This window comes from Leopardus geoffroyi, chromosome C3 (genome assembly GCF_018350155.1).
Source record: "Leopardus geoffroyi isolate Oge1 chromosome C3, O.geoffroyi_Oge1_pat1.0, whole genome shotgun sequence".
In the NCBI taxonomy this organism is placed as follows: Eukaryota; Metazoa; Chordata; class Mammalia; order Carnivora; family Felidae; genus Leopardus; species Leopardus geoffroyi.
Window position 1 is genome coordinate 89,818,092 of NC_059338.1, and position 26,165 is coordinate 89,844,256.

The window sequence follows — 26,165 nt, forward strand, 5'->3', positions numbered from 1 at the left end:
CAGGCATCCTCTGCTTACCAGTGCCATGTAATTAAACTTACGGATTTGAATACACTGGGGAAGGGATGTTAAATATTTTTACAATGCTTCTCAATGAAGAAACACATTGTCAGTAGTATTTGTTGTATTTTGTGTACATTGATAGTGACTTACCCTATACAAACCATAACTTTAAAAAGCCAACTTAAGTTTTTTTTAATATTATAAAAATTATGCCATACTAGGTTTTAGAACAAGTTTATAATGCCATAGAGCTCTGTGATTCTTTGAAGCTGTTTCAAAATTGTATTTTGATTCTTAAGACATTGAATAGAAAACAGTAACTATTTTGATGCCGTGTCCTTGCCCACATTTGATTCCCAATTATGATACGCTCTTTGCAGAGAATTATACTTTATAGTAATCTTTTTTTAAGAAATGTTTTCGGGGAGCCTGGGTGGCTCAGTCGGTTAAGCGGCCGACTTTGGCTCAGGCCATGATCTTGCGGTCCGTGAGTTCAAGCCCTGCGTCAGGCTCTGTGCTGACAGCTCAGAGCCTGGAGCCTGTTTCAGATTCTGTGTCTCCCTCTCTCTGACCCTCCCCCGTTCATGCTCTGTCTCTCTCTGTCTCAAAAATAAATAAACGTTAAAAAAAATTTAAAAAGAAATGTTTAGGAACATGCTATTATGGAAAAAGGAAAATATATTTACTATCCCTGAAGAAATACTCATAGGACAATTTTCATATTGATATCCAACCATTATTTAAGTAGAGTCTCCAAAATTAACCTAGCCATCCACACTCACAAGACAATTCCCTTTCCCTATTTCTGTATCATGAGCACAATATAAATGTAAGTTCTTTTGGTTACTCATGCTCTTTATTTTATCATTTCCTTTATTTTGTTCAATTTCTGTTTTTCTTTCAAAATACAACTTCGAAGCCATGGATGGGTGTGTGTGAAGGGCTGAAGTATCAGAAGTGGCCTTGGAGTGAGGACATGGGTTTTAGGAATAACCTTTTGAAATTGTAAGCCTTTGGAGGCCATCATCTTTTTATTTTGTTTTTAAATTTTTTTTTTTAATGTTTTACTTATTTTTGAGAGAAAGAGAGAGACAGAGTGCGAGTGGGGGAGGGGCAGAGAGGGAAACACAGAATCCAAAGCAGGCTCCAGGCTCTGAGCTGTCAGCACAGAGCCCGACACAGGGCTCGAACTCACGAACCATAAGATCATGACCTGAGCTGAAAGTTGGGACACTTAACTGACTGAACCACCCAGGCGCCCATCTTTTTATTTTCTTTTATATTCTGAGCACCTAGCACAATTTCTGGTTCATAGAAGGAGTTCAGTAAGTGTTTTTTAGCTAAATGACTCAAAGATCCAGCAGACTTTCATTTTCCAAAGTTTTTTTCTGTCAACAACATGGAGTGTGAACTGAAAGGTTGTGGCACTGGAAGCCACAGACCCAGTGCATTCACTCATCAGGTGAAAAATTGTGAGAATCAGCCAAGGCAGTACCTTTTTTCAGTTGAAAGGAGGGAAATAAATGAAATGGTTTAAAAGAAATAGATAGGACTTAGTGACTTGATAGTCCTTAAAACTGAAGATGTCTAATTTGTCATGAGAAATAGGTTTGTCAAGATTAAAATATAAGGTACATTATTATAATGAGATTACTTTTATCATTAATGTACTTCTCGGGGATTTTCATGGTGTTTTAAAGATGATACTGTTGGGGCGCCTGGGTGGCGCAGTCGGTTAAGCGTCCGACTTCAGCCAGGTCACGATCTCGCGGTCCGTGAGTTCGAGCCCCGCGTCGGGCTCTGGGCTGATGGCTCGGAGCCTGGAGCCTGTTTCCGATTCTGTGTCTCCCTCTCTCTCTGCACCTCCCCCGTTCATGCTCTGTCTCTCTCTGTCCCAAAAATAAATAAACGTTGAAAAAAATAAATAAATAAATAAAGATGATACTGTTTTCTTCATTGTAAATATTTTTTTGTTTGTTTTTTAATACTTCCTAAGTATTACTAATTTGTTAGTAAGGGGTATATTTTAAGAAACGTAAACCTAAATTGTATTTAACCTAGGATATACCAGAAGATATTCGTGAGAATTTAGTCGAGGAGCTTCCTCAGCCACGGAAAGTGCCCCGACGCCTCGATGAGTACACAAGGGAAGAAATCGAGGCTTTCCCAAGAGTGTGGTCTCCGTAAGTCTTCTCTCTTTCCTGTCTTTGTTTCTGTTTCTCTATTTTTTTAAGCTGAGTTTAGTATCCCCTCTTTCCTTAACCAAATGACAAGATCCTTGAGGGTGGGAAGAGTAAACTTTTATTTTTTACTCCCTCGGATACTCTTTGCATCTTCTACAGCAAATAAACTCTACATGTAGATGTTAGAACCAAAAGTCTCGAAGTCTTTAAACCTTGCTCAGTACTTGTAGGGGTGTTCATAGGTGCCTATAATTGCTAGATACTTTGTTTGGGATGGCATTACTTGGATCAACTGTAGTCTCTTGGAATGATAAATGAATTGTCATTTCTTAAAACAAAGTGATTCTTCATTTTCCAGATTGCTTCACTAACCTGAGAATATCATCTAATGCAAAGTCGTTAATTCTGGATAATTAATAGCCTTGATCCAAATAGAAAAACAAAATAATAAAACACTTTTTGGTATCCTCTACACAATTTCCTCTCTCTATGGTCCGGAAAGCTGCTGAGTTTTGACATACTATTTCCCATCTGATTGTTTCCAGGTTTCCTTATCTGGCCTTCCAGGCTGTCCGTGACCTGGCTCCTCTCTGTCTCTGAAGCTTACGTTCTTCCCACTTTACTAGTCTAATAATAGCAGCTTGTTTAAGATTGTCACCCTTTTCATGCAATTCAATTCTTTCTTGCTTTTGTTCTATTACTTTGTCTGAAACAACATGCCCCTCGCCTCATCCTCTGCAATAACCCTAACTCATTCTTTCGACCTTAGTTCAAATATCACCACCAATGAGAAGTCTTGCCTAAACAGCAAGACCAGACTATGTGCTCAGCCATCTTCTGCCATATTACCTGCTGTGTAACTCTGTCATTACCACACTTAGCTCTTCAAGAGCAAGGGCTGTGTCTTGTTCGTCATTGCCTCCCCAGTGCGTAGAATAGTACTTCATATAATGAAGTCTTGGGGACATTTACAGAATTTATACAGTAGGTCTAAAAGAGAACCACATATCCTTATTGCTTGACCTACACAAGACAGCTCATCTTCCCACAGATACTACCCTCTGTGCTCTGAAAATTCATATCCCTTTATTGGCTCTTTACTCAGATAGGTTTGTGAAATATAGGTGAAATCACATACTTGTGAAAATATAAGCCTTCCCAGGATTGTCAGTATGCACAGCAATCTAATCTTGGACTCTGTTGTTATTACATGTATATAATCTTCAGAGTCTTTCCACACAGAAGTCTTTAGGATATTCTGTTTGAATCTTTTTAACTTTACTGACTTGTATCAAGGTACTCCTTTACTAAATCTGCAGATAAACAAAATAATGTAATTATTAGTGACATTTATTATAGTAACTATTTATTGGACACTTCACCAATTGCCCAACACTGTGCTAGGTATTTTACGTGCATTGAATTTAATTCTCTCCACAGGCCTATAACATAGATATATTATTCCTATTTTTAAGTGTAAGGCAAGGGTCATCAGGTTTGTATATAGCCTGCATTTGAACCCAACTGTGTCTGATTGCAAAACCTATTTTCTTTCCATAGAAGCAAACTGCTTCATTAATTTAATTTCTCAACAAATAATATTTCAGCTACCTCTTCTGTATAAGATACCATCATAGGCACTAAGACACATGGAGAAACAGCATTAAAACAATTATTTAATTCAGGTGCACAAACTTCTACCGAGTTTATGCTATGTGCCAGACCTTTTGATACATGTCTAGGATATACAGATAGTGAAGCATTTAAATGTAACCTCCTCCAGAAGTCCTTCCTACACTCCTTAAACTGGATTAGCCCCCTTTAATAGGGTCTCATTGTACACTTCCTTTTCATTTACTGCATTTATTCTAATGTAACAAAATATCAGGGTGATTTTTTTTTTTTGTTGACTGTCTTCCTGTAACTAGACTCCGTGAGGGAACTGCATGTTGTCTTCCTTAGCTGAGCATAGTAGCATCTGGCACATTAAGTAGGCACTCAGCAATTACTTAGTGAATACATGAAGAAATCAAATACCCTTGTATCAGCTTTTATAAATGAAGTTAGGAAAGAATCTCTAGAAGATATAAAGTGAAGGTAATAAAATGCTCCAATTTAATACTAATTCTTCATGCTACAATCGATGAAATCTACTATCTTTGAAAACACCTTGTTTTATTTCTTTTGTTTCTCTTCATTGTATCCTCTGAATTAATCAATTTTCAGTTGATATCAAATGAATGATTAACAAACTATGTAAAAAATTGAAAAAATTGATTTTATTGGTACCTGATACTATTACCAGCTAGTTATCAGGATACATTCTCATGATAAGTATTTCTTTCTAAAATAAAGAAGTGCATTTCTCATCACTCCTTAGATTCTGGTTTTCATTGCTTGACGATGACAATGTCATGGACCAGAAACTATACATTATGGGACGTGATTTGATTCTAACAACTAGGTTAAGTGATTGTCTCTCTTCTTTTGACCTTTTTAAATACCTATTTAATAGTTTGCTTTCTTGTCAAAACTCAAGTCCGTTTTAAATTCTTTTCATTTAAATTCATTTTTTTAACCTAGGTTATGTAGTGGTTTATTTAGATAAATCAGTAGTTTGTGAAAATAAGGGTTCTACAATTTGTTTTACATGCTTTGATATTTACAGTTTTCCCCTTTGACATCTGAGAGATGAGACTTCTATACTTGGAAAATTTTTATACTTTCAGAATTAATTTAACTTGCTTCTTAGAGACTTACATGGTCATTTATTCAAGACACTCAATGGGCCTTTTCCTACTTAAACTACATAGAACTTAAATTTATCTTCAAAACTGAACCCTCATATATGGAATATTTTTCTAGGAAGATGTAAACATTTTTTTAATTCTTTTTTTTTTTTAATGTTATTTATTTCATAAAAGAGAGAGAGAGAGCACAAGCAGGGGAGAGGAAGAGAGAGAATCCCAAGCTGACTCCACGATGTTAGCACAGAGCCTGACGCAGGCCTCAATCCCACAAACCATGAGATCGTGACTTGAGTTGAAATCAAGTTGGATGCTTAACTGACTGAGCCATCCAGGGGCCCCTAAAATTATTTTAAAGAGATGTGCAATTTGCTACAAATTGAAATTAATTTCTAATTTATGGAAAACACTTATTAGCTTAAATTTACACCCTGGAATTTTGTCTTTACTAAGAATTCACATAATACAGGCTTTGCATAATACAGACAACATTTACAAATAAAATACTCTTGCAAGTAAATTCAGGCATTCAATTAAAAACTTTCACTTTGGGGCATTTAAAAAGTATTAAATGTTCATTTAATAAAAACTGAATGCAATACAAACTTAAGGAAGTAAATAATCTCACTGTAGTTAACATTTTGGTGTGTTACCTTCCACTGTTTCTTTGTGCTCATGTGTGTTTGTCTTTGGACTTTTTAATCCCCATTTTTTTTTCATAAATAAGAAAATGTGTGGCATAGAAAGAAAAATAATTTGCCTGAGATCACACGAGTGTAAGTGGTGGCTTAGGGATTTAAACCTAAGGTGACTGGCTTCTGGGTCATGGTTCTAACCACTCTGCTGGAGTGCCTCTTGTTGCCTCTTGTAGCATCTTATATAAGGGTGCTTAAGTTGTATATAGTTCTCCAGTATTATGCTCTGGAAAGTTATATCCAGAAAAAGTATTTTGGTAGGTTACCATGCTGTATTAAGTTCTGTAAGTCTAAGAATGTCTTATCAGAGAGCACCTGGTGGCTTAGTCGGTTAAGCATCCGACTTTGGCTTAGGTCATGATCTCCAGGTTCATGAGTTCGAGCCCCATGTTGGGCTCTATGCTAACAGCTCAGAGCCCGGAACCTACTTTGGATTCTGTGTCTCCCTCTCTCTCTGCCCCACCTCTGCTCACGCTCTGTCTCTATCTCAAAAATAAGTAAACATTAAAAAAAATTTTTTTTTAAAAAGAGTGTCATATCAGATTTTCTTATAGAAACACCACCATAAATCAATTTATATTCCTAACCCAGAGGGGTATGGTACTTTTTTTAAAAATAGAAATACCAAAGATGCTACGTAATCAAGTATGTGACCAAACATAGATTCTGCACTTGGAGTTGATCTCAACAGTTCATGGGATTGAGCCCCACATCAGTCTCCGTGCTCAACACGGAGCCTGCTTGGGATCCTCTCTCCCTCTGCCTTTGCCTCTCTCCCCTGCTCATGTACACGCTTGCTCTCGCTCTCTCTCTCTCTCTCTCTCTCTCTCAAATAAAGTAAAATAAAAAAATAATGTGGGTATACAGTTACAATTTAAGAATATATCATCGGGGCGCCTGAGTGGCTCAGTCGGTTAAGCATTCGACTTTGGCTCAGGTCATGATCTCACGGTCCGTGGGTTCGAGCCCCACATCGGGCTCTGGACTGATGGCTCAGAGCCTGGAGCCTGTTTCAGATTCTGTGTCTCCCTCTCTCTCTGACCCTCCCCCGTTCAGGCTGTGTCTCTCTCTGTCTCAAAAATAAATAAACATTAAAAAAAAATTTTTTTTAAAGACTGTATCATGATATAGGTGTACTAGTCGTTTAACATAAATCATTCAACACTTTATTCTGCTAGTTTTTATTACCGTGGAATGCATATAATCAGGAAAAAACAGGCATTTTTGGATTATCCAAAATGCTTCTTGTCAGAGAAATAGATGATCTTTTAGTTTGGAGCTAATAGAACTTTCCACGATGATGAAAAACTCTATATCTGAGCTATCTAATAATATAGTGGCTCCTGAGTACTTACACTGTAGCTAGTGTGACTGAGGAACTGAATTTTTAGTTTTATGTAATTTAATTAAGTTAAATTTCAGTAGCCTCATGTAGCTAGTGACCACCTTAATGAACGTTGCGATTTTAGTTGTTTGCCATTTCACAAAGTTCTAGTATTAAATATTATATGTTAGAATTAAAATTAAAATATGTAACATACTATGCAGTGCAATCCATTGAAAATGGGATTTCTCATTACTGGTGGGTTTGCTTTCATGAGAATTTTTTTTTCTCCTTTTGGAGAAGGAGACTGCTTAAAATATGCTCTCGTTCCACCCAAAATAGCTAAGCCAACAATATAGTCTTCCTTTGGAATGTAGTAATTGGAACTTATTCAAGATAGATCTGATGGTGAATCTGCAGAGACCTCACTGAAACAGATGTACTTAGATTGCACCTAAATAAATAGAGACAAAAATAGCTTGCTTTGGTTGTTGTTTCCTGAGCAATAAAACTTAAAATATGCATATGGTGTAGAAATGTACATTTTAAACTTGGGACTGTTACTAGCTTTTGGTTAAATGAAAGTTTATTAGCTTTTCTATTAGAGGCAAAAGCTTTTGAACAACACATAATAACAATAGTCAAAACTAAGCTTTGAACCCAGTAGGTGATTGGCAAAATTTGTTTTAATCTTAATTAAAAGCTCTGTTGTTGAGATTTCATTTAAATTATTTTAAATCATGAACGTTATGTTCTCTCAGGCCTAATTTCAGTTTATGTCAGATTTTCTTAGGCTAGTGGTGTGGTCATTTTTAAAACAATTTTAGACAAGGAGGAAATAAACTGATCTTTATGAGAAAATGGAATATTTTTAATAACTAGAAGTCATTTTCTTATATGAGAAGTATTGCCTATACACTCCACTTCTTAAGTTAGTGGATATACTTGGTATATTAGTCACTTTCTATCTCATGGATACGTAAATTATGTTAGAATATGTTATGAAGTTATATTTTATTTCTTGATGGTACAGAATAGATGTATGATTGCCATGTACTAGTGGTGATTGTAGGGTATGCACTTAAATTCATTTGTCAAAGAAACAGCAGTAGCACTGTTCTTTCTTCACAGTTCTGTGGCCTGGGATTATAGCTTTCAAATGGTCAACTTATTTTAATAGCATCAATAGTTATTTCCATAATCATTATAGTTTTGCCAACACATTACAAAACCACAGTAATCATGGAAATTGTCACGCTATCACTGTAATGGAAACTTTTCATTATGTATGATAAAAATAAAACTTGGATCACTTTAAACGTTTTTTATTTTCATTTTTACAAAATTCTGTAGGAGAGCTTTTCTTAGGAAAATCAAGGTATGTGGAAAATTTCAACTTGAATTGTTTTGCTTCACCCACAGAGTGAGTGATGAAACAATACCAAAAAAGAAATAGACATTTTATCCTAACTCATTAAATCTGTAATGCTCTATTTTAAGCAAAACCCTCACCTTTGTATACAAATGAAGTATGAAAATTCAGCTTCAATAAATCTTTTTTTTTTTTTTTTTTTAATTTTTTTTTTTTTTTTTCAACGTTTATTTATTTTTGGGACAGAGAGAGAGACAGAGCATGAACGGGGGAGGGGCAGAGAGAGAGGGAGACACAGAATCGGAAACAGGCTCCAGGCTCTGAGCCATCAGCCCAGAGCCTGACGCGGGGCTCGAACTCACGGACCGCGAGATAGTGACCTGGCTGAAGTCGGGCGCTTAACCGACTGCGCCACCCAGGCGCCCCACAGCTTCAATAAATCTTGAAAGGAGATGTTTATAATGAAAACCCATGTCCTTGGTGGTTCGTGTGCTTTAGAGTGTGCTGTTAGAAGTGTGCCTGCAAAGGAGAGGATGGCCAGAATAAAAGTGGGGAAGTAGGAGGACACTCGTGATTGGCCCTAATTGTCTTTGCTGAAAGTAGGATTCAGTTTAGACTGTTTTCTGGGTGGCACCTCCTGCTCTGTAGAAGGAAAACAGGTGTGGGCACATTGGCACTGGGAAGGGGCCGCGGTGAGCATCCTGGCTAGTCTGTAGCTCTACAGGAGAGCAGTGATTTCAGCTTAGTACATGCTCTCTGATGTGAAATCTATAAATCCTAATAATCTACAGATTTTTCAGTTTTAGTTAAATGAATACCCAGAAAAAAAAATTTTTACCTATGTCTTTTTTATAAAATGTGCTTCACATCAGAGGCTTAATATAAAGACGTTAAAGAAGGAATTTTACCTTTTCAAAACCCATAAGGAATTGGGATCTAGACATCTTCAAGATTTTCCACAATTTTATGCTCGTCTAGTCATAATGGCATTTTCCTACAAGATTTAACTTAATTTGCTGCTCTTCACAGGCAGAAGTTATTAGCTGGACTTCAGGAGCAGGGTTACATTCCAATTTTCCCGTTATTTCAACCAGCTCAGCATTGGCATTAACTGTAGACCTCAGTATTTCCAGGGCTGAATTTGCTCAAATTAGACATTCTAAACTTTGCTGTTCTTTTGGATATGAACAGATTAGGACTGGTTGTTAAAATTAAAAATAATCTCTACTTGAACAACCAAGTCAAATCATTCCTAGCCAATAAAGCTTACGACTTAAAAGTGGTAATTAAATGTAACAGCAATTCCTATTTATTTTAATTGAAAAAAACAGTAAATTGATTTAAAAAAAAATTTAAACAATCCTATGAGTTTACTTTAGTTTTTTGTTTTTTTTTTTTTTTTAAACAGTATTGAAATTTTTCTTATCAGGATTTGGTACATGGTACAAGTGCCTAGAAAAGTGAGTATAGAGGCACCATTATTCTGCCTCACCCTGTCCTGTACAGCTAACATCTTTAGTTGAGAGGATTGTATTTCAAGGAATATGTGATGTCACCAGATTTCTTGTAATGTCTTATTCTAAATAATTTCATCAATACAATGGTACTGACATAAAACTCAAACTGACCTTTATTGTTCTTAAGATTACTCCATTGTCCAAATTTTATTCTCATCTTTTAAATATTTTTTGTTGGAGTAAGCATTATACTGACAAATATTATTTATGAGTGAAAAGACATAAGACCTAAGGGGGAATAAAATGTTTTTTGAGATTTATTACACTTAAGTTATACCCAATTTCATGGATTTACAACTGAAATTCAAATGCTTTTTTCTTCTGGAAAATAAATCATCTTAATGGGATAAATAATACTAAGTGTCTCTAACTGAACTATCATGTAAACTGTGTGTTTTATAGCTTTATGTTTCATTATCCACAGACCAAATGGATTTTTCCCATCATTTTACAGTGAAAACTAAAATCTCCCTGAAGATTTTTTTCTAAAGTCAAAAGATAAATTCTTTTATAGAAATGTCCTCATTTTCAAGTTAATTTAAATGTGTTGGTCTCTATCATTTTTTTGTCCTGAATTTTAATCTGAATTTCTAAGATGTATTTGTTTCATTTTAATGAGTGGCAGTATTTTGCCTGTTTCATTTAATGAGTGGCTGGCAACATTTTGCATAAGGATGTCAGTGATCAAGGATTTGCTATAGAAAATTGATAATTTTGTGAGATGTGGTGTGATTTTAACTTTAAGGTTTGTGAGCAGTCACAGGCACCACAGAATACTTCCTATATAGCTCATACAGACCTTTTTGTAAGTTCTGCGTCTTTATTCAAAAAAGTGATTTTTTTTAAAGCAATAGTGTTTGAAGGCAGTTTGTTGCTAGTGACAAGTATTAAGCGCAAAATGAATTATTGCTATAGAACATTTAATAGCTGTGTAATATAGCACAGTTTAGAAAATGAATTAAAGAAAGTTTTATGTTGGCTAATTCTTTGAAGATTCATCAATCTCCAAATTATCCTAAGCATGTATATGAAAGCTTAGAACTTTGAGCTTTCACCTCAGAGGTCAAAGTGTACGTGTGTGTGTGTGTGTGTGTGTGTGTGTGTGTGTGTGTGTGTGTCCATGGTGCATCTCCTTCTATTAGAAAATGCACTGTCTAGGGGCGCCTGGGTGGCGCAGTCGGTTAAGCGTCCGACTTCAGCCAGGTCACAATCTCGCGGTCCGGGAGTTCGAGCCCCGCGTCGGGCTCTGGGCTGATGGCTCAGAGCCTGGAGCCTGTTTCCGATTCTGTGTCTCCCTCTCTCTGCCCCTCCCCCATTCATGCTCTGTCTCTCTCTGTCCCAAAAATAAAAAATAAACGTTGAAAAAAAAAAAATTTAAAAAAAAAAAAAAAAAAGAAAATGCACTGTCTAGGAGCGCCTGGGTGGCTCAGTCCGTTAAGCGTCTAACTTCATCTCAGGTCATGATCTCGCGATTCATTGAGTTTGAGCCCCGCATCAGGCTCTGTGCTGACAGCTCAGAGCCTGGAACCTGCTTCAGATTCTGTGTCTCCCTCTCTCTCTCTCTCTCTGCCTCTCCCCCCTCACACTTTGTCTCTCACTCTCAAAAATAAACATTTTTAAAGATTATAATTAAAAAAAAAGAAAATGTACTAAAGACAGAACTTTGTCTTGCTTACTGCTGTGTTCCCAGTGTCCATGCCTGGACCTGACCCTCAGTAATCTTTGTTGAATGAACAAATGATCAGAATCTTATTTCCCTGAAAGAGAAATTGACTTTTATTTTATGAAGTATGGTAAATTCATATTTTGGCCTTTGCTTTAAAGTTTGCTTAATGGCTATAGCTAAAATAGAAAATTTTCAGGGGTGCCTAGGTGGCTCAGTCGGTTGAGCGTCTGACTTCGGCTCAGGTCATGATCTCACAGTTCATGGGTTCAATTCCGGCGTCAGGCTCAGTGCTGAGAGCTCGGGGCCTAGAGCCTGCTTCAGATTCTGTGTCTCCCTCTCTCTCTGCTCCTCCCCTGCTCACACTCTGTCTCTCTCTCAAAAATAAATAAAGATTAAAAAAACAATTTTTAAATAGAAATTTTTCTTAAGAGTCTGCTTTAGTGTAATTCTGATATACTTAATTTTGGATACTTTGTATTACATATATAAAGAAAAGATTGGTAATTTTGTTAAAATGTAACATTTCTGCCAAGGAGTAAATTTCTATGGAAAAAAAAACTAATAGAGATTAGCTTTCTGTAACAGCATTTGTAATGTCTCTTCAAAGATTTCCTGAGATTATTGTAAAATGCTGTTATTTACAAAAATATTAACCTTATATAATATTACTTTTTATTTTCAAACTTTATTTTAAAACTTTATTTTTGCACTGAAACAGTCACCAAGAAGTAAGGCAAACAGATGCAGAATATAAATTCACTCATCATCCTTCTTACCAAGGATTAAGCCATTTCACTTAAGTTCAAAACATTTAAGCATCCATACTATCAAAAGCAACATACTAGATGCCAGGTGTCTTGCTTTTAAAAATTATTTAATCTAGTAAGGACATTAGGTAGATATACACATAAAGTAGGGTAAGTATGTAAACAACATAATCCAAGATTTTAATTCTGATGAATATAGTCATATTAATGTTGTCATACATGGATTAGCAACACTTAAAGAACCAAATATGACATTTAACTCAAATTACTAACACTACATGAGCTACAATTTAATCTTTCTTTGATGATAGATCCCATAGGAATTTCAGTATCCAGCCTCAGTACATGTTATTATAACTTAAATTATTTATTCTTGTATCAGAAAAGCATAAAACTTCCTGTTAATAAAGTCCTCTCATGGTAAAGCCAAGAAGGATACTGTATAGCAGATGGAATCACCTCTAGCTAAGGAAGCAGTGTGTTACCTTCTCTTAGACACAGCATAGTTTCAGAAATTTACTAAAGGTGCTTCATTTGCTTCTTCAGCATCTTCAAATAGTAATCTCCTCTGTCTTATGAGTAGCTCTTTCTGAGGTGAAGCCTTGTTAAGTCATCCTGTGGTCCATGGACCAGCATTGCATCACGTGGGAGCTTGTTGGAAATGCAGAATCTGAGCCCCTCTACAGATTAACTGAATCTGAATCTGCATCTTCACAAGAGCCCAAGTGATGTGTTTGCCCAGTGAAGGTTGAGAAGCACTCAGGTAAATAGTCCTCCCCTCTGCTTTCTTATCTTGGATTTCTTTTAGTGGAAGGGAGTAAGCAATGTAAGTGCATTGTATGTGTGCCTGCTTTTGTACGTGTGTGTGTGTGTGTGTGTGTGTGTGTGTGTGTGTAGAAATAAAACTGTATTTAGTGTAAAAACCTCACTTTTCCTCACGAGGGTATCCCTGAACACCATGTAATATCATTAAGTGCCTCAGTATGAGTTGATGTTTCTGGCTACGCCAGCATCTGAAATATCTGGTCCCTTGGCCATGATAACTGTTTTCCCCTCCTGGAAGCAAATTAACCATCCATAAAAGATCCTGATGACTTTCATTAAAAAAGGAAAGGAGTTTGTAAAAGTGGCATTTTCAAGGTAGTCACTGCACTGTAATAACAAATATGTTACAGGTATCCCCTATATGCTGGGCACTGTGCTAATTGCTGGAAGCATGAGGTCAGTTATATTGGGACCCTGCCTTCAAAGGAACCAACAGCCTAATAGGAGTCATATAGAATGAAATGGTGCAAGCAGGCCCTGGGAGTCAGAAGGTCTGCCCTAGGTCCCTACCATCCACTTCCTAGCTCTGTGTTGTTGGGCTAGTTGCCTGGCCTCCCTGAGCCTCAGTATTGTCAACTATAAGATGGGATTGATAAAAGTGTCTTTCCCACAATGTAGTTGTGAGAGTAAAATGAGATAATGCATGTGAAGTCGTTAGTATACTTCATAGCATCTAATAAGCATTCAGTACATCTTACATAAACAACAAAACTTATTTATATAAATAAGGGCAATTATAATTTGAAAAACACTGTACTAGAAGTATGCATGCTATTCTCTGGCAATCTCAGAGAAAGGACCCCTAAGTTAGAAAGGAAGTTTATAGAGGGCTTCCCAGGTGATGTGATTTTTGAGGAGGATTTTGAAGGATTAGTCAAGCCTTCCAGGCAGAGAAAAGCTCAAGTACCCAAGTCCAGAGGTGTGAAAGTGTTTATCTGGGCAATAGCAAGTAATGTAATGGGACCAGAATGTAAAGGGATGGGGTATACAAAGAATAACTCAGAAATGTTAGCTGAGGCCATGTCATGGAGGGTTATATATTGAATTCCAAGGTGTTTGAATTCTGACAAAGCAGTGGAGGACTACTGAAGATGTTTTAAGCAGGGCTACTTGATAATGCAGAAGTGGGATGGAAAAGAAGGAGCCTGTTGTAGAGACTCTGACATGTCTTCTCTTTCTCCTAAATTCCAAGTCCCAATTGTTGGCTGCCTGTCGTGTCCAGATCTCAAAATAATCGAAACCAGGATCCTTCCCTTCCAATTTGTTCTTCTGCCTGTATTCCCTGTCCTGAAAAAGTCAACAGTGTTGCCATTGACGGAGGTCTTCAAGCTGAAAATCAGGAATCCTCCCTGAATCATCCTTTTCTAGTAGGGCCTTCCTCCTCCACCTCCCTAGCCCCTCCCCGCTCCCTTTCCACCCTCTCCCCAGCAACATGGTACTGTCTCTTAAATCCTGAACCTGCCCTTTCTTCTCACTCATTACGACTACAGCCCTCTTTATCCTCCTCACTTCTACCAAAAAATCTGGGAACAAATCTGGGCTTTATTAGCCCCCTGTAGCCTTCAGGTCACTACCTACATTCCGTACATCACAGATTACACCCTTCACACACATTTCCCATTTTACTTCTAATGCCCACTAAAAGATGCTTTTCTCATCTCACTGTTATTTAATAAGTTAACCTTTGGTGTGGAAACAACTAGACTGTGACTAAGCACATTTAGTTTTATTGAGTTGCAGAGACTTCTTGTTAGGACATTAGATTAAACAATTTCTTTCTAAATTATTAGTATTATTATTGTTATTATTTTAGAGAGAGAGAGAGAGCACAAGGCGGGGAGAGGGGCAGAAAGAAAGATTCTTAAGCAGACTCCATGCTCAGGGCGGAGCCTAATACAAGGCTCCATTCCACCGTCCTGGGATCGTGACCTGAGCCTAGATCAAGAGTCTGAGGTACAACCGACTGAACCACCCAGGGACTGACCCCTCAAGAGTTCTTTCTAATGGCATCACCACCACCCTTTAGTAATTATATGAACCAGCTCGACAGGAGAATAAGTTGTTTCTTTAAATGTGCTGCTGTCTCTTGACTGGGAACCGCTTCGATTGTAGTGAGTCATATGCCAGAGATTACATGGGTGCACTTTGGAGCCACATTCAGCTATCAGACCACACTGTCTTTCCCGAGGCTTTGGATGCAGTTTTTACATTTGGAAAGAGATTTCAAAAACAGTGACAAAATTCCACAGTTTCTCTTCTTGTTGTTACAGAACAGCTGATATGGTGAAGCATATTTGGCTGGTTTCCCAGATCAGAGCCTGTGTTCCTCGGAGCTAAATAATAACTCTGAATTGTAATACAGTTTGTTTACTCAGCCACTAGACTATTGGTCTTCATAGCTGAGCTATCTGGTATCTTGTGAGTATTCTGTTTAAGAAAACATGCTGTAAATGTAGAAAGGGACTAGATAAGTTATGTAGGGGCAAACAGAGTTCATCTACTCATTAAAGGAACTCAAACTGTCGAATATTTTTACAGCTGTTTCAAAAATATCTATTTAGTTTACTGATTACGAATTTCCTTCTGAAAATTCCATATGAGCTCAACATCTACAAATACATCTATGTAAAAGATAAAAGACACTTCAAAATTTTTTGCATTTTGTAATTTCCTGTTCTTCATTTTGTCCACTATTTATGATTTAACATTTACCTTAAAAAATGTTTTTTTGTTTTAATTTACTGCTGGAAGTAACTTTCAAGTATGATTGATCCTACAAATGTATAAATGACGAAAAGACCAGTTTTACCAGTTTTAGTTAAAATATCAAAGGTCTGGTGTTTATACATTTATTTGGTATATGTATCATAATGAAAAATAAATTGAGGGACACCTGGGTGGCTCAGTCAGTTGCGCCTCTGACTTCAGCTCAGGTCATGATCTCACAGTTTATGAGTTCAAGCCCCACATCGGGGTTGCTGCTGTCAGCTCAGAGCCCACTTCAGATCCTCTGTCCCCCCCCCTCTCTCTCTGCCTCTCCCCCGCTCACAGGTGCTCTCTCTCAAAAATGAATAAACGTTTTTAAAAAAAGACAACGTAGGGGCACCTGGGTGGCTCAGTTGGTTAAGCGTCCCACTTCGGCTCAGGTCGTGATCTCACAGTTCGTGAGTTTGAGCCTCACATCAGGCTCTGTGCTGACAGTTTAGAGCCTGGAGTCTACTTCGGATTCTGTGTCTCCCTCTCTCTCTCCGCTCCTTCCCTGCTCATGCTCTGTCTCTCTGTCTCTTTAAAAAGACAATATCGGATGAGCACTGGGTGTTGTATGGAAACCAATTTGACAATAAATTATATGTAATATAAAAATAAACAATAAATAAATAAACAATGTCTATTTGAAAATAAATTTAGCATGATAAAATAATATAAATAGGGAAATTACTCATTCAAAAATTGCCTTGATTAGGTAAATCCATATGCTTATATGATTTTAAAGATCATAGCAATCCTTTCTCTGAAAAGGGCTTTAAGAAAGTATATTTAAAATTGGAGATGTTAAATTCAAGTTTTTAAGGTACTAAATACATTCACGCATAGGCATAAGGTGGCCTATATTTATATTCTCGAAAGAGCTTGGGGATTGTCATTTTGTGATGATTTGGCTTTAGTGTTTTTCACCAAAAATCTAATATTTGTAGGTAATTTATCAATGAATATTACTTTCATTTTAAATTGAAAAATAGTCTTCCTTCGTCAGGCAGGAGAAAGTGATATAATGATTCCTGACGAAATAAATGTTGATTCTTGTCTTTCAGACCTGAAGATTATCGACTATAGGAAAATGAAAATTGCAGAAAATATCCATGCGGTGATTAAAACTTCTTCCTGATGAGTCTCTCCTAACCTACAGGCAGAGTGAAACTTCCACTGCATTTTGACAAGAGACTTGTCATGGGTGCTGAAAGCTTGTGGAGAAAGGTCAGGGGGTGATATCCCTTCAATAGGAAATTGCAATAAAGTACATTATTTTAAGGAATTATTATGTAGTCCGATTTGAATGTTATAAGTGATGATAAAGAATAAAATTGCTTACTTGTTTAACTCTCCAGTTTTTTACTTAATGGAAAAAACAAACCTAGATAGCACTGCAGTTAACATTGCCAACAAGTACCTGTCCGTGCAAATTCCCTCAGGTTCCAGATCGCTGTTCTGGCCACCGGGAAAACAAACCCCACCTTTACTTTTCCTCTCAGTGATTATTTTATCTAACCTCCCACCCATCTACATTCATCCTTCCAGCTCAGAAGGGTAAGGTTTGCCCTGAGGTATTTACAAAGTGCAATCACCTCTTTCCCATATAGCTTCTTGGTCTCCATGACACCAAAATGAACTGATGCCTGTCTACGCGGTGGAAATCTCACTGACTTGCCTGTGATGCCGTTTGCAGACCCCTGCACTGTGTCTCCATGCTTCCTCCTGCTGGCTCCTCTGCACTTTTGTGCTGGGCACTTAGATTGGACTGCTGAGATAAAGATCCCTAGCAAAATCTCTTCTTTAGAAATTAAGATGCTGAGCCATTGTATTTGGGTGTTTGTGTGGTAGTTCTTTGTTTTTGTTTTCCTCCTCTTGCCCTAGCCAATCAAGGAGTGAGTTTCAGGCACCTTTCCCAGTCATTCCGCAAACGTGTATTGGCAGGCACAGTGCTGGGTGTTGGGAAAACAGAAATCACACGTGTCTTGCCCCAGCACCTCCTCGCCCCACCAAAGAGCATGCAGTCTACTGCAGAGTGGAAAGATGCTGTGGATAAACTTACGAATATGTGCACTTGGGTGTCAGAGGCACAGGTATTAACTATGCATGAGCTGCGATGTAAGTATGTGTAGGGGAAAATAGTAACTAAAATTAAATATGAAGTATTGCTAGTGAGCATCTGCCAGTGTGCCAAACACAGCAGCTTTATATAAATTAATTCATTTAGTTCATCCATCAACCCTATAATATATATAATGTAATCCTCCCCATTTAAAAACAGACCTGCCAAAGTAGCAATAAGTGAAGTAACTTGGCCAAGATCACGGAACTGCTGAGTGGTAATCAAGATCTGAATCCAGGCAGTCTGGTTCGGAAGCCCATGAACTTAGCCACTGCTAACTGAGAAAAAGTGAGTGTTTGTGTATCACAAATTCTGTAAGAAAGCAAGCATAACCTGGTACAGGTCAACAGCTGCCATTTGCAAGGAAGTGGCAGCTATATTTTAAGCTTTTGGACCAAAAAGAAGCTCCCTCCTTACTTTTGATGTGGTAACGTAGGCGTGAGTCAGTATGAAATAAGCCTCCGGCTCCTGAGGCAGCAGCTTTAATAGGAAATTTCTGGTGTACCCCGAACACCTAAAACAATGCCTGGTACCTATTTCGTGGTTGAGAGGGCTCACTGAAGAAAGCCCTTGTTTCTAACAAAACTGCAAATTTGAAGAGGTGAGGTCTTAGCAACATGCTCTACAGTAACATTGAGCCCAGTCAGCATCATATTAAGTACCCAGTGAGAATATGGACACCATGGGAGAGAGCCAAAGCATAAGAGACTCTTAAAAACTGAGAACAAACTGAGGGCTGATGGGGGGTGGGAGGGAGGGGAGGGTGGGTGATGGGTATTGAGGAGGGCACCTTTTGGGATGAGCACTGGGTATTGTATGGAAACCAATTTGACAATAAATTTCATATATTTAAAAAAATAATAAAAATAAATGCTAACCATCAAAAAAAAAAAAAAAAAAGAATATGGACACCAATCCCCGCAAACCTCACCCTCACTTGCTGTGGGAGAGCCCCTTCGGTGGGGGAGGGGCTGCCTCACCCTGCAGGACCATGCAGATGTAAACAAAGGCTAGCTGGTGGACTGGGTTGCTCCTCCTTGCTGTTGGACACCGACTCCATTTTGCATGCAGAGAACCAGGGCAGAGGATTTTGCACTGAGGAAATGGCCTTCCAAAGCAAAATCTGTCAGACTTTGCACTGCCTGCCCGTTGGCCATCGCTCGAGAGTTTGACAGCCTGACTTGTTCATGTCCTACGAGAGCATGACCACAAGTAGTCCAACAAAAGTCACACCTCGCTGTAAGGGACCCAGTAACCTAGGTTACTAGGGAGAAAGACAAGCCGGACCCCTGGAATCGTGGGTGCTATTGAAGTCATGAGTGAGATGAATGGAGGAAACAAAAGAGAACTTTAAAAAAGAAGAGTTCTTACAAAACAAGGAAACCATAATGCTTTCAAGAATCTTCTGGGAAGGACAAGGAAGCTGATACATATGTAATAGCTATGTGCAAATCAGTGCACATAAATAAGGAATCAAATCACTAAAACCAAAATTATATTTGTTCATATGCAGTTTCGCACCAACGGCTAATACCAGGCAAACACCATCCAGCTGAGCAGAATGGCCTGCGGTCGAATAACACAAAACACCTCCTCTCTCGGTTTTACCCAAGTGCGTTGCCTAACATATTTTCTCTGTAAAACACAAGTGTCTGGATTATAAGTAGCAAAGGAACAAGGAAAAGCCTAAGTGTGGCAAAGCCCTGAAACGAGAGAAAGTGTGATACTGCAGCAGCCAGGCGGCCTTAAGCACACTGACGAACACAGGTGCCAACGCTGAGAACAAAAGAAGCAGGAGCTTAATCTTCCCACGAATCCCCTGCTTTCGGGGGAGCTGAAAGCTGAGAAGCACTCATTTGCTGTAGGTTGAAGATCACCCCAAATCTGATGGAGCAGGAGAGCACCTTGTCACCTCGTCTCATTTGGAGCCACACGAACCGCTTCTTTGCGAGAAGGCAAGACTAACAAAATAAAACAACTTGGGTTTCTGTCTTAAGCTAATACAGAGGAACGAAAAACACAACAAGCCATAGCCGTGTACCTCTGGTACCCCATTTCATTTGAAAAACTGTATTCTTCCTCTTCCCTATTTTCTATATTTCAAAAGCTACCACTCCTCACTATAAACACCTCCACTAAACAAACTTCATGTGTTGCCAAAATAACATTCTATATTTACTATAATGTTTCTCTATTAGGAACTTGTTTTTTGTTTTTTTTTTTTTTAATGGTTATTTTTGAGAGAGGGGGAAAAAAAAACACAAGTGTGGGAGGGGCAGAGAGGGAGACACACAATCCGAAGCAGCCTCCAGGCTCTGAGCTGTCAGCACAGATCCCTACGCAGGGCTTGAACTCAGGAACTGTGAGATTATGACCTGAGCCAAAGTCGGGTGCGTAACTGACTCGGCCACCTAGGCGCCCCAGGAGCTTATGTTTAAAATTGTGGTTGTTTTCTATATCACAAGACAGTGCAAGGTGTGAGCTTTCTGCCCCAGCTCCCCTTTTTCCCAAAAGCCCCGTTATTTTGGGGAGTGCAGAATTCCACCAGGCAGGGATTATTTGTTTAGGAATGCATATGCCATGCCGTAGGGCCGATGGCTGTACTCACTGTAATTGCTGGTTTGGCACATCCTCCTGTCGGACTGACCCTTGCAGGGTGCTAAGAAGTCACAGTCTCCCCCAGCTCCAGCAGAAGTGACCACATGGGAAATACTGTACAAAATCCAGTGCCATCCCCTTGTCATGTCTGAGCTGACATAGAGAGCACCTCGCTGGAAGGCCTCCTCACTGGGGCACAGTGGTGCTGTTGCCACAGCCTGCCCTCATCTCCAGGCATGGGCTCTCTCCGGGATCCAATCTGCATCTCGTAGGTGGGTCAAGATAAACTAGTTCTAAAGCCGGTCTTTTAAGCCGTCATTGCCCAGAATGCAATCCTTTCCGTTCCTGTCCTAATTACCATTCTACATGTACTAATTGAATACAAAGAACTGTGCTCGGTGAGACTGATAATGTCTCTTGATTTGGACAGACTGGGCCATGCACTGACCCAGAGGCAAGGGTTGTGGTAATGAAGCTATGCCGCCATCTTTAAAAGTGAAGAGCAGAATTTTGTTTTACTTGTAAGGTTTAACTTAGATGAAGAAGACTTAAAAACACACACACACACACACGCAAATTGCCGTTATCAGATCCCCATGATGGTTCCTTTATTCCTTTACGACGAATTCCCTCCTGGATCCGGACACCGGCACTGTGCTTGTGCCCCATCTTTCTTCTACGCTGCGTGATTTGTTTTCTGACCTTCCCCTGCAGAAGGGGGTTAGTACCACATGCAGCCAAGAACAACATGAAAAGTCCATGTCTCTCCTGGCTGAAAACTCCCCCATGGAACAGGTAGCAAGTTCTGAGTCTGCAAAGCCTTAGAGCCCCAGGAGGGGTTCTGCTGCCAGGCTCTACAAGGCTGAGTTTGAATTGGATAAAACCCTATGTAAGAAGGTCTGATCTTTCCAAGACAGACATTAAGGCTACATTTCAACTTAAATACAGGCTCTTACAGAGAAATGGTATTTCCCTTTCTGCCCCAAACGCTGAAATAAGAGAGTTGAGTAGTTTTGCAGCCTCGCGGCTGCTCGGGGCCTCGCCTTACGAGGATGTAAAGCTGGGATCAGCTACTGGTAAAACAGATGGTTGTTCCACCTGAGCCCAAACTTCTATCAGGCGGCTGCCAAGAAGTTTAGGATTCGTTTTCCACACGAAGACAGTGTAAACAGGACCTCAGAAGGAGACACACATTTGTATCGGTGCCATTTGGTCCACGAGAGACCCTTTGATTTCAAACAGATTTTTGCTTCAAGGCCTAACTTTGCTTTGACTGCGCTCACTTTTCAATTCCAAAGTTAATACTTATTAAAGCCTTCAAACGGTGGCTGCTAGAAGACTAGTGTTTCACGGGTAACACCTGTGCTTTATAGGTTGCTGTTGTGGGGCTCCAGCTCATCAACCTATACTCAATTAACACTCTGAAATTATAATGTCATCTGACATCTTCTTTAGCAATCACAGAACTAAAGAGGGTCTTCATATTTAGAGAGAATTCTGAGTAAAAGCAACTACCTTTGACTTTTTGGCAAATTCACAAAATCCAAATAAAATATTTTTATAACTTGTGAGAAAAATATTACCAGTTATTTCATTACTATGTGCCGTTACCAGCCCCGTGTATATGTAGAGCCAGTAAGTCATGGAGAAATGTGAATGTGTGTATCCTTCAGAAAATTGGACCCAGAAGTCTAAACCTTGGAAGCGGTGATTAATCCGCCAACTCTCCAGTCTGTATTAACAAAGGATCAGCTGCTATATTTCATTCATTCAAGCAATATTTATGTTCCAGAAACTATTCTAGGTTCTTGAAATAGAGATGTGAATAAGTTTCCTGCTATCATGGTGTGCTGCTGTGATTTACAATAAGAAATGTATATATTTGGTCTTCGTCTTGTTCCTGGCACAGGGTGAAAACTTGGAATTTCCTCAGTGCTGAGAGTGGTAATGATGTATTTTGTTATGTTAATGAGATGACTTTGGGACCACACTTAAGGATGGGGATTGGTTGCCAGGAGAACCAACCACATGATCAGATTGGACCTTTCAGCCCCACCCTCGGATCTCCAGGGAGGAGAGAGGGACTGGAAGTTGAATAAATCACCAATGACCAATGAGTTAACCAATCATGCCTCTGTAATAAAGCCTCTGTAAAATACCCCAAAGGTCAGGGTTCTGAGAGCTTCCAGATTGGTGAACCAAAACACATCTACATGCGCACCTGCTGGGCCCCAAACTCCATGGGGACAGAAGCTCTTGTGTTTGGGACCTACCCCTATGTGTCACTTCACTAGCTGTTGATTCATATCCTTTAATACCCTTTGTAATAAGCTGGTAATCTAGCAAGTAAATGGGCTTCCTGAGTTTTGTGAGCCGCTTTAGCAAATTATTCCAATCCAAGGAGGGCGTCATGGGAACCTCTGATTTATAACCAGTCAGAAAGCACAGGTGACAACCTGGATTTGTAACTGGCATTGAAGTGGGGGCAGTTTTGTGGGACTGAACCCTTAGCCTGTACGATCTGACTACCTCCAGGAAAGTGTCAGAACTGCATTGAATCTGTCGGACATTGATCAGTGTCCACAGAGAATTGAGTGAATTACTTGAGGTGTTAAAGAAAAAAACACATGTTGGAACTGGTGTCAGCTTCATAAAGGAGTCTACATTCTAGAAAGGGATGCAGAAAGCAAACATAATGTGTTACATACATATAGGTTATTTACAAGTTATAAGCGTTGGTGTTAAGTATGCGATCTCTCATCTACTGCCACAACCATCTTGGATAGCACCACTCCAAAGCAATCATCTTTTCTCTCTCTCTCTCTCCCTCTCTCTCTCTCTCTCTCTCTCTGTCTCTATCTCTCTCTCATGTGTGTGCAAGATGCCTGGGGTTCAGCCAACTGGGACTGGGCTTGCCTTCAAGCCACAGTTTGGGCCCAGGTCTGTTCCACATGTCTGTGGCTATCTTTGGGCCAGTGACTACCTGAGGCACGTTCTCATGGTGAAAGGCAGAAACACAAGAAACCAAGCCTAAGCATGCAAGCAAATGTCAAACCTCTGGTTGTGTTATGTGCAAGGACATCCCATAGGCCAGTGCACGTCATGCTTGTGTGCCCTGCTGGCTGATGTCTTCTGAGGCAAAGTCAAGGGCTTGGGAGGTACTTTGCTCCCTTAGAGGTAAAGGGCAGGGAAGGGGATATTTTTTATATTTATGTTCGACATATAATTTACCCAAAGTGCAATGGGAAGAAGAGGTTGGATTCTGTTTTTAAGCCAGAGCCAGTAGGATTTTTGACTGAATAGCATGGGAAATAAAAGGGTGATCCACCTTCATCCTTTAACCAACCCTCTGGGCACTTACCTGGAGCTTCCCTCTCCCAAGTGTGCCAACAGGTGAAATAAAGAGGAAAAGGAAACAAATTTGAATCCTCTTAGGGGAGTAAAAAAAAAAAGTTTTTCTTGACCCTGCTTTTCACACCATACACTCCTATTTCTTTGCCCCTTTTGTCAGCCAAAGACCGGAATATTATTTGCTGTCTCCATTTTTTAGCCCCTCTTCTTCTCCTCAATTCTCTCAAACTTTCGCCCTCTCCATTCTACCAAAACTGCTTCTTGAAGGTCTCAAATGACCTCCACACTTTCCACTTACCTCAGAATAAAAGCCAACATTCTATACCATGGCTCGTAGGCCAATATATAATCTGGCCCTCAGTGACCGCTCTAATCTCATCTCCTACAACCTTCTTCTACTCCTCCTGCTTGGCCATGCTAACTCCTTGTTGCTTCTGGAATACCGGGCACCTTCTCATCAAGGGCCTATGCTCTCACCATTCCCCCTACCAGGAATGCTATCCTCATGGCTAATTCTTTCCCCTCCTTCAAGTCTTTGCTCCCAAATATCATTATTCAAAAAGCCTATTCTGACGATCTTATTTAAAATTATAGCCTTTGGCAAAAAAAAGAGAAATACAGGCCAATATCCCTGATGAATATGGATGCAAAAATTCTCAACAAGATACTAGCAAATTGAATTCAACAGCATATAAAAATTATTTACCATGATCAAGTGGGATTCATTCCTGGGCTGCAGGGCTGGTTCAATATTCGCAAATCAATCAATGTGATACATCATATTAATAAAAGAAAAGATGGGGCGCCGGGGTGGCGCAGTCGGTTAAGCGTCTGACTTCAGCCAGGTCACGATCTCGCGGTCCGTGAGTTCGAGCCCCGCGTCAGGCTCTGGGCTGATGGCTCAGAGCCTGGAGCCTGTTTCTGATTCTGTGTCTCCCTCTCTCTCTGCCCCTCCCCCGTTCATGCTCTGTCTCTCTCTGTCCCAAAAATAAATAAACGTTGAAAAAAAAAAATTTAAAAAATAAATAAATAAAAGAAAAGATAAGCACCATATGATCCTGTCAATCGATGCAGAAAAAGCATTTGACAAAATACAGCATCCTTTCTTAATAAAGACCCTCGAGAAAGTCAGCATAGAAGGAACATACTTAAACATCATAAAAGCCATTTATGAAAAGCCCAAGCTAATATCCTCAATGGAGAAAAACTGAGAGCTTTCCCCCTGAGATCAGGAACACGACAGGGATGTCCACTTTCACCTCTGTTGTTTAACACAGTGTTGGAAGTCTTAGCATCAGCAGACAACAAAATGAAATAAAAGGCATCAAAAGTGGCAAAGAAGAAGTCAAACTTTCACTTTTCACAGATGACATGATATTCTACTTGGAAAACCCAACAGACTCCACCAAGTCTGCTAGAACTGATACATGAATTCAGCAAAGTTGCAGGATACAAAATCAATGTACAGAAATCAATTGCATTTTTATACACCAATAATGAAGCAACAAAGACAAATAAAGAAACTGATCCCATTCACAACTGCACCAAGAATCATAAAACACCTAGGAATAAACCTAACCAAAGATGTAAAAGATCTGTATGCTGAAAACTATGGAAAACTTATGAAGGATATTGAAGAAGATACAAAGAAATGGAAAAATATTCCATGCTCATGGATTAGAAGAATAAATATTGTTAAAATGTCAATATTACCCAAAGCAATCTACACATTCAATGCAATCCCAATCAAAATGGTACCAGCATTCTTCTCGAAGCTAGAACAAGCAATCCCAAAATTTGTATGGAACCACAAAAGACCCCGAATAGCCAAAGCAATTTTGAAGAAGAAAAGCAAAGCAGGAGGCATCACAATCCCAGACTTTAGCCTCTACTACAAAGCTGTAATCATCAACACAGTATGGTATAGGCACAAAAACAGACACATAGACCAATGGAATAGAATACAGACTTCAGAATTGGACCCACAAAAGTATGGCTAACTAATCTTTGACAAAGCAGGAAAGAATATCCAATGGAAAAAAAGCAGTCTCTTTAACAAATGGTGCTGAAAGAACTTGACAGCAACATGCAGAAGAATGAAACCAGACCACTTTCTTACACCATTCACAAAAATAAACTCAAAATGGATGAAGGACCTGAATGTGAGACAGGAAACCATCAAAACCCAGAGGAGAAAGCAGGAAAAAAAACCTCTCAGACCTCAGCTGCAGCAATTTCTCACTCAAC

General features: G+C 39.1%; 1 protein-coding gene across 5 annotated transcripts in view; it reads left to right on the forward strand.

Moving 5' to 3' along the window:
* MRPL13 (mitochondrial ribosomal protein L13) overlaps positions 1 to 17,197 on the forward strand; it is a 49,241-nt gene extending 32,044 nt beyond the window's left edge. For 2 of the 5 annotated variants that reach the window (XR_006706271.1, XR_006706270.1), the window contains exons 6-8: positions 2,065 to 2,186; positions 15,370 to 15,517; positions 16,912 to 17,197. Coding sequence is in view for 3 of the 5 variants with exons in the window: in XM_045453802.1 (XP_045309758.1) it covers positions 2,065 to 2,186; positions 2,732 to 2,786 (177 nt within the window). In the remaining 2 variants the exon portion in view is untranslated. Of the gene's footprint in view, positions 1 to 2,064; positions 2,187 to 2,731; positions 4,559 to 15,369; positions 15,518 to 16,911 lie in introns of those variants that run through there. The other 3 variants (XM_045453804.1, XM_045453803.1, XM_045453802.1) reach the window with 2 other exon arrangements.
* The last annotated feature ends 8,968 nt before the right edge of the window (positions 17,198 to 26,165 follow it).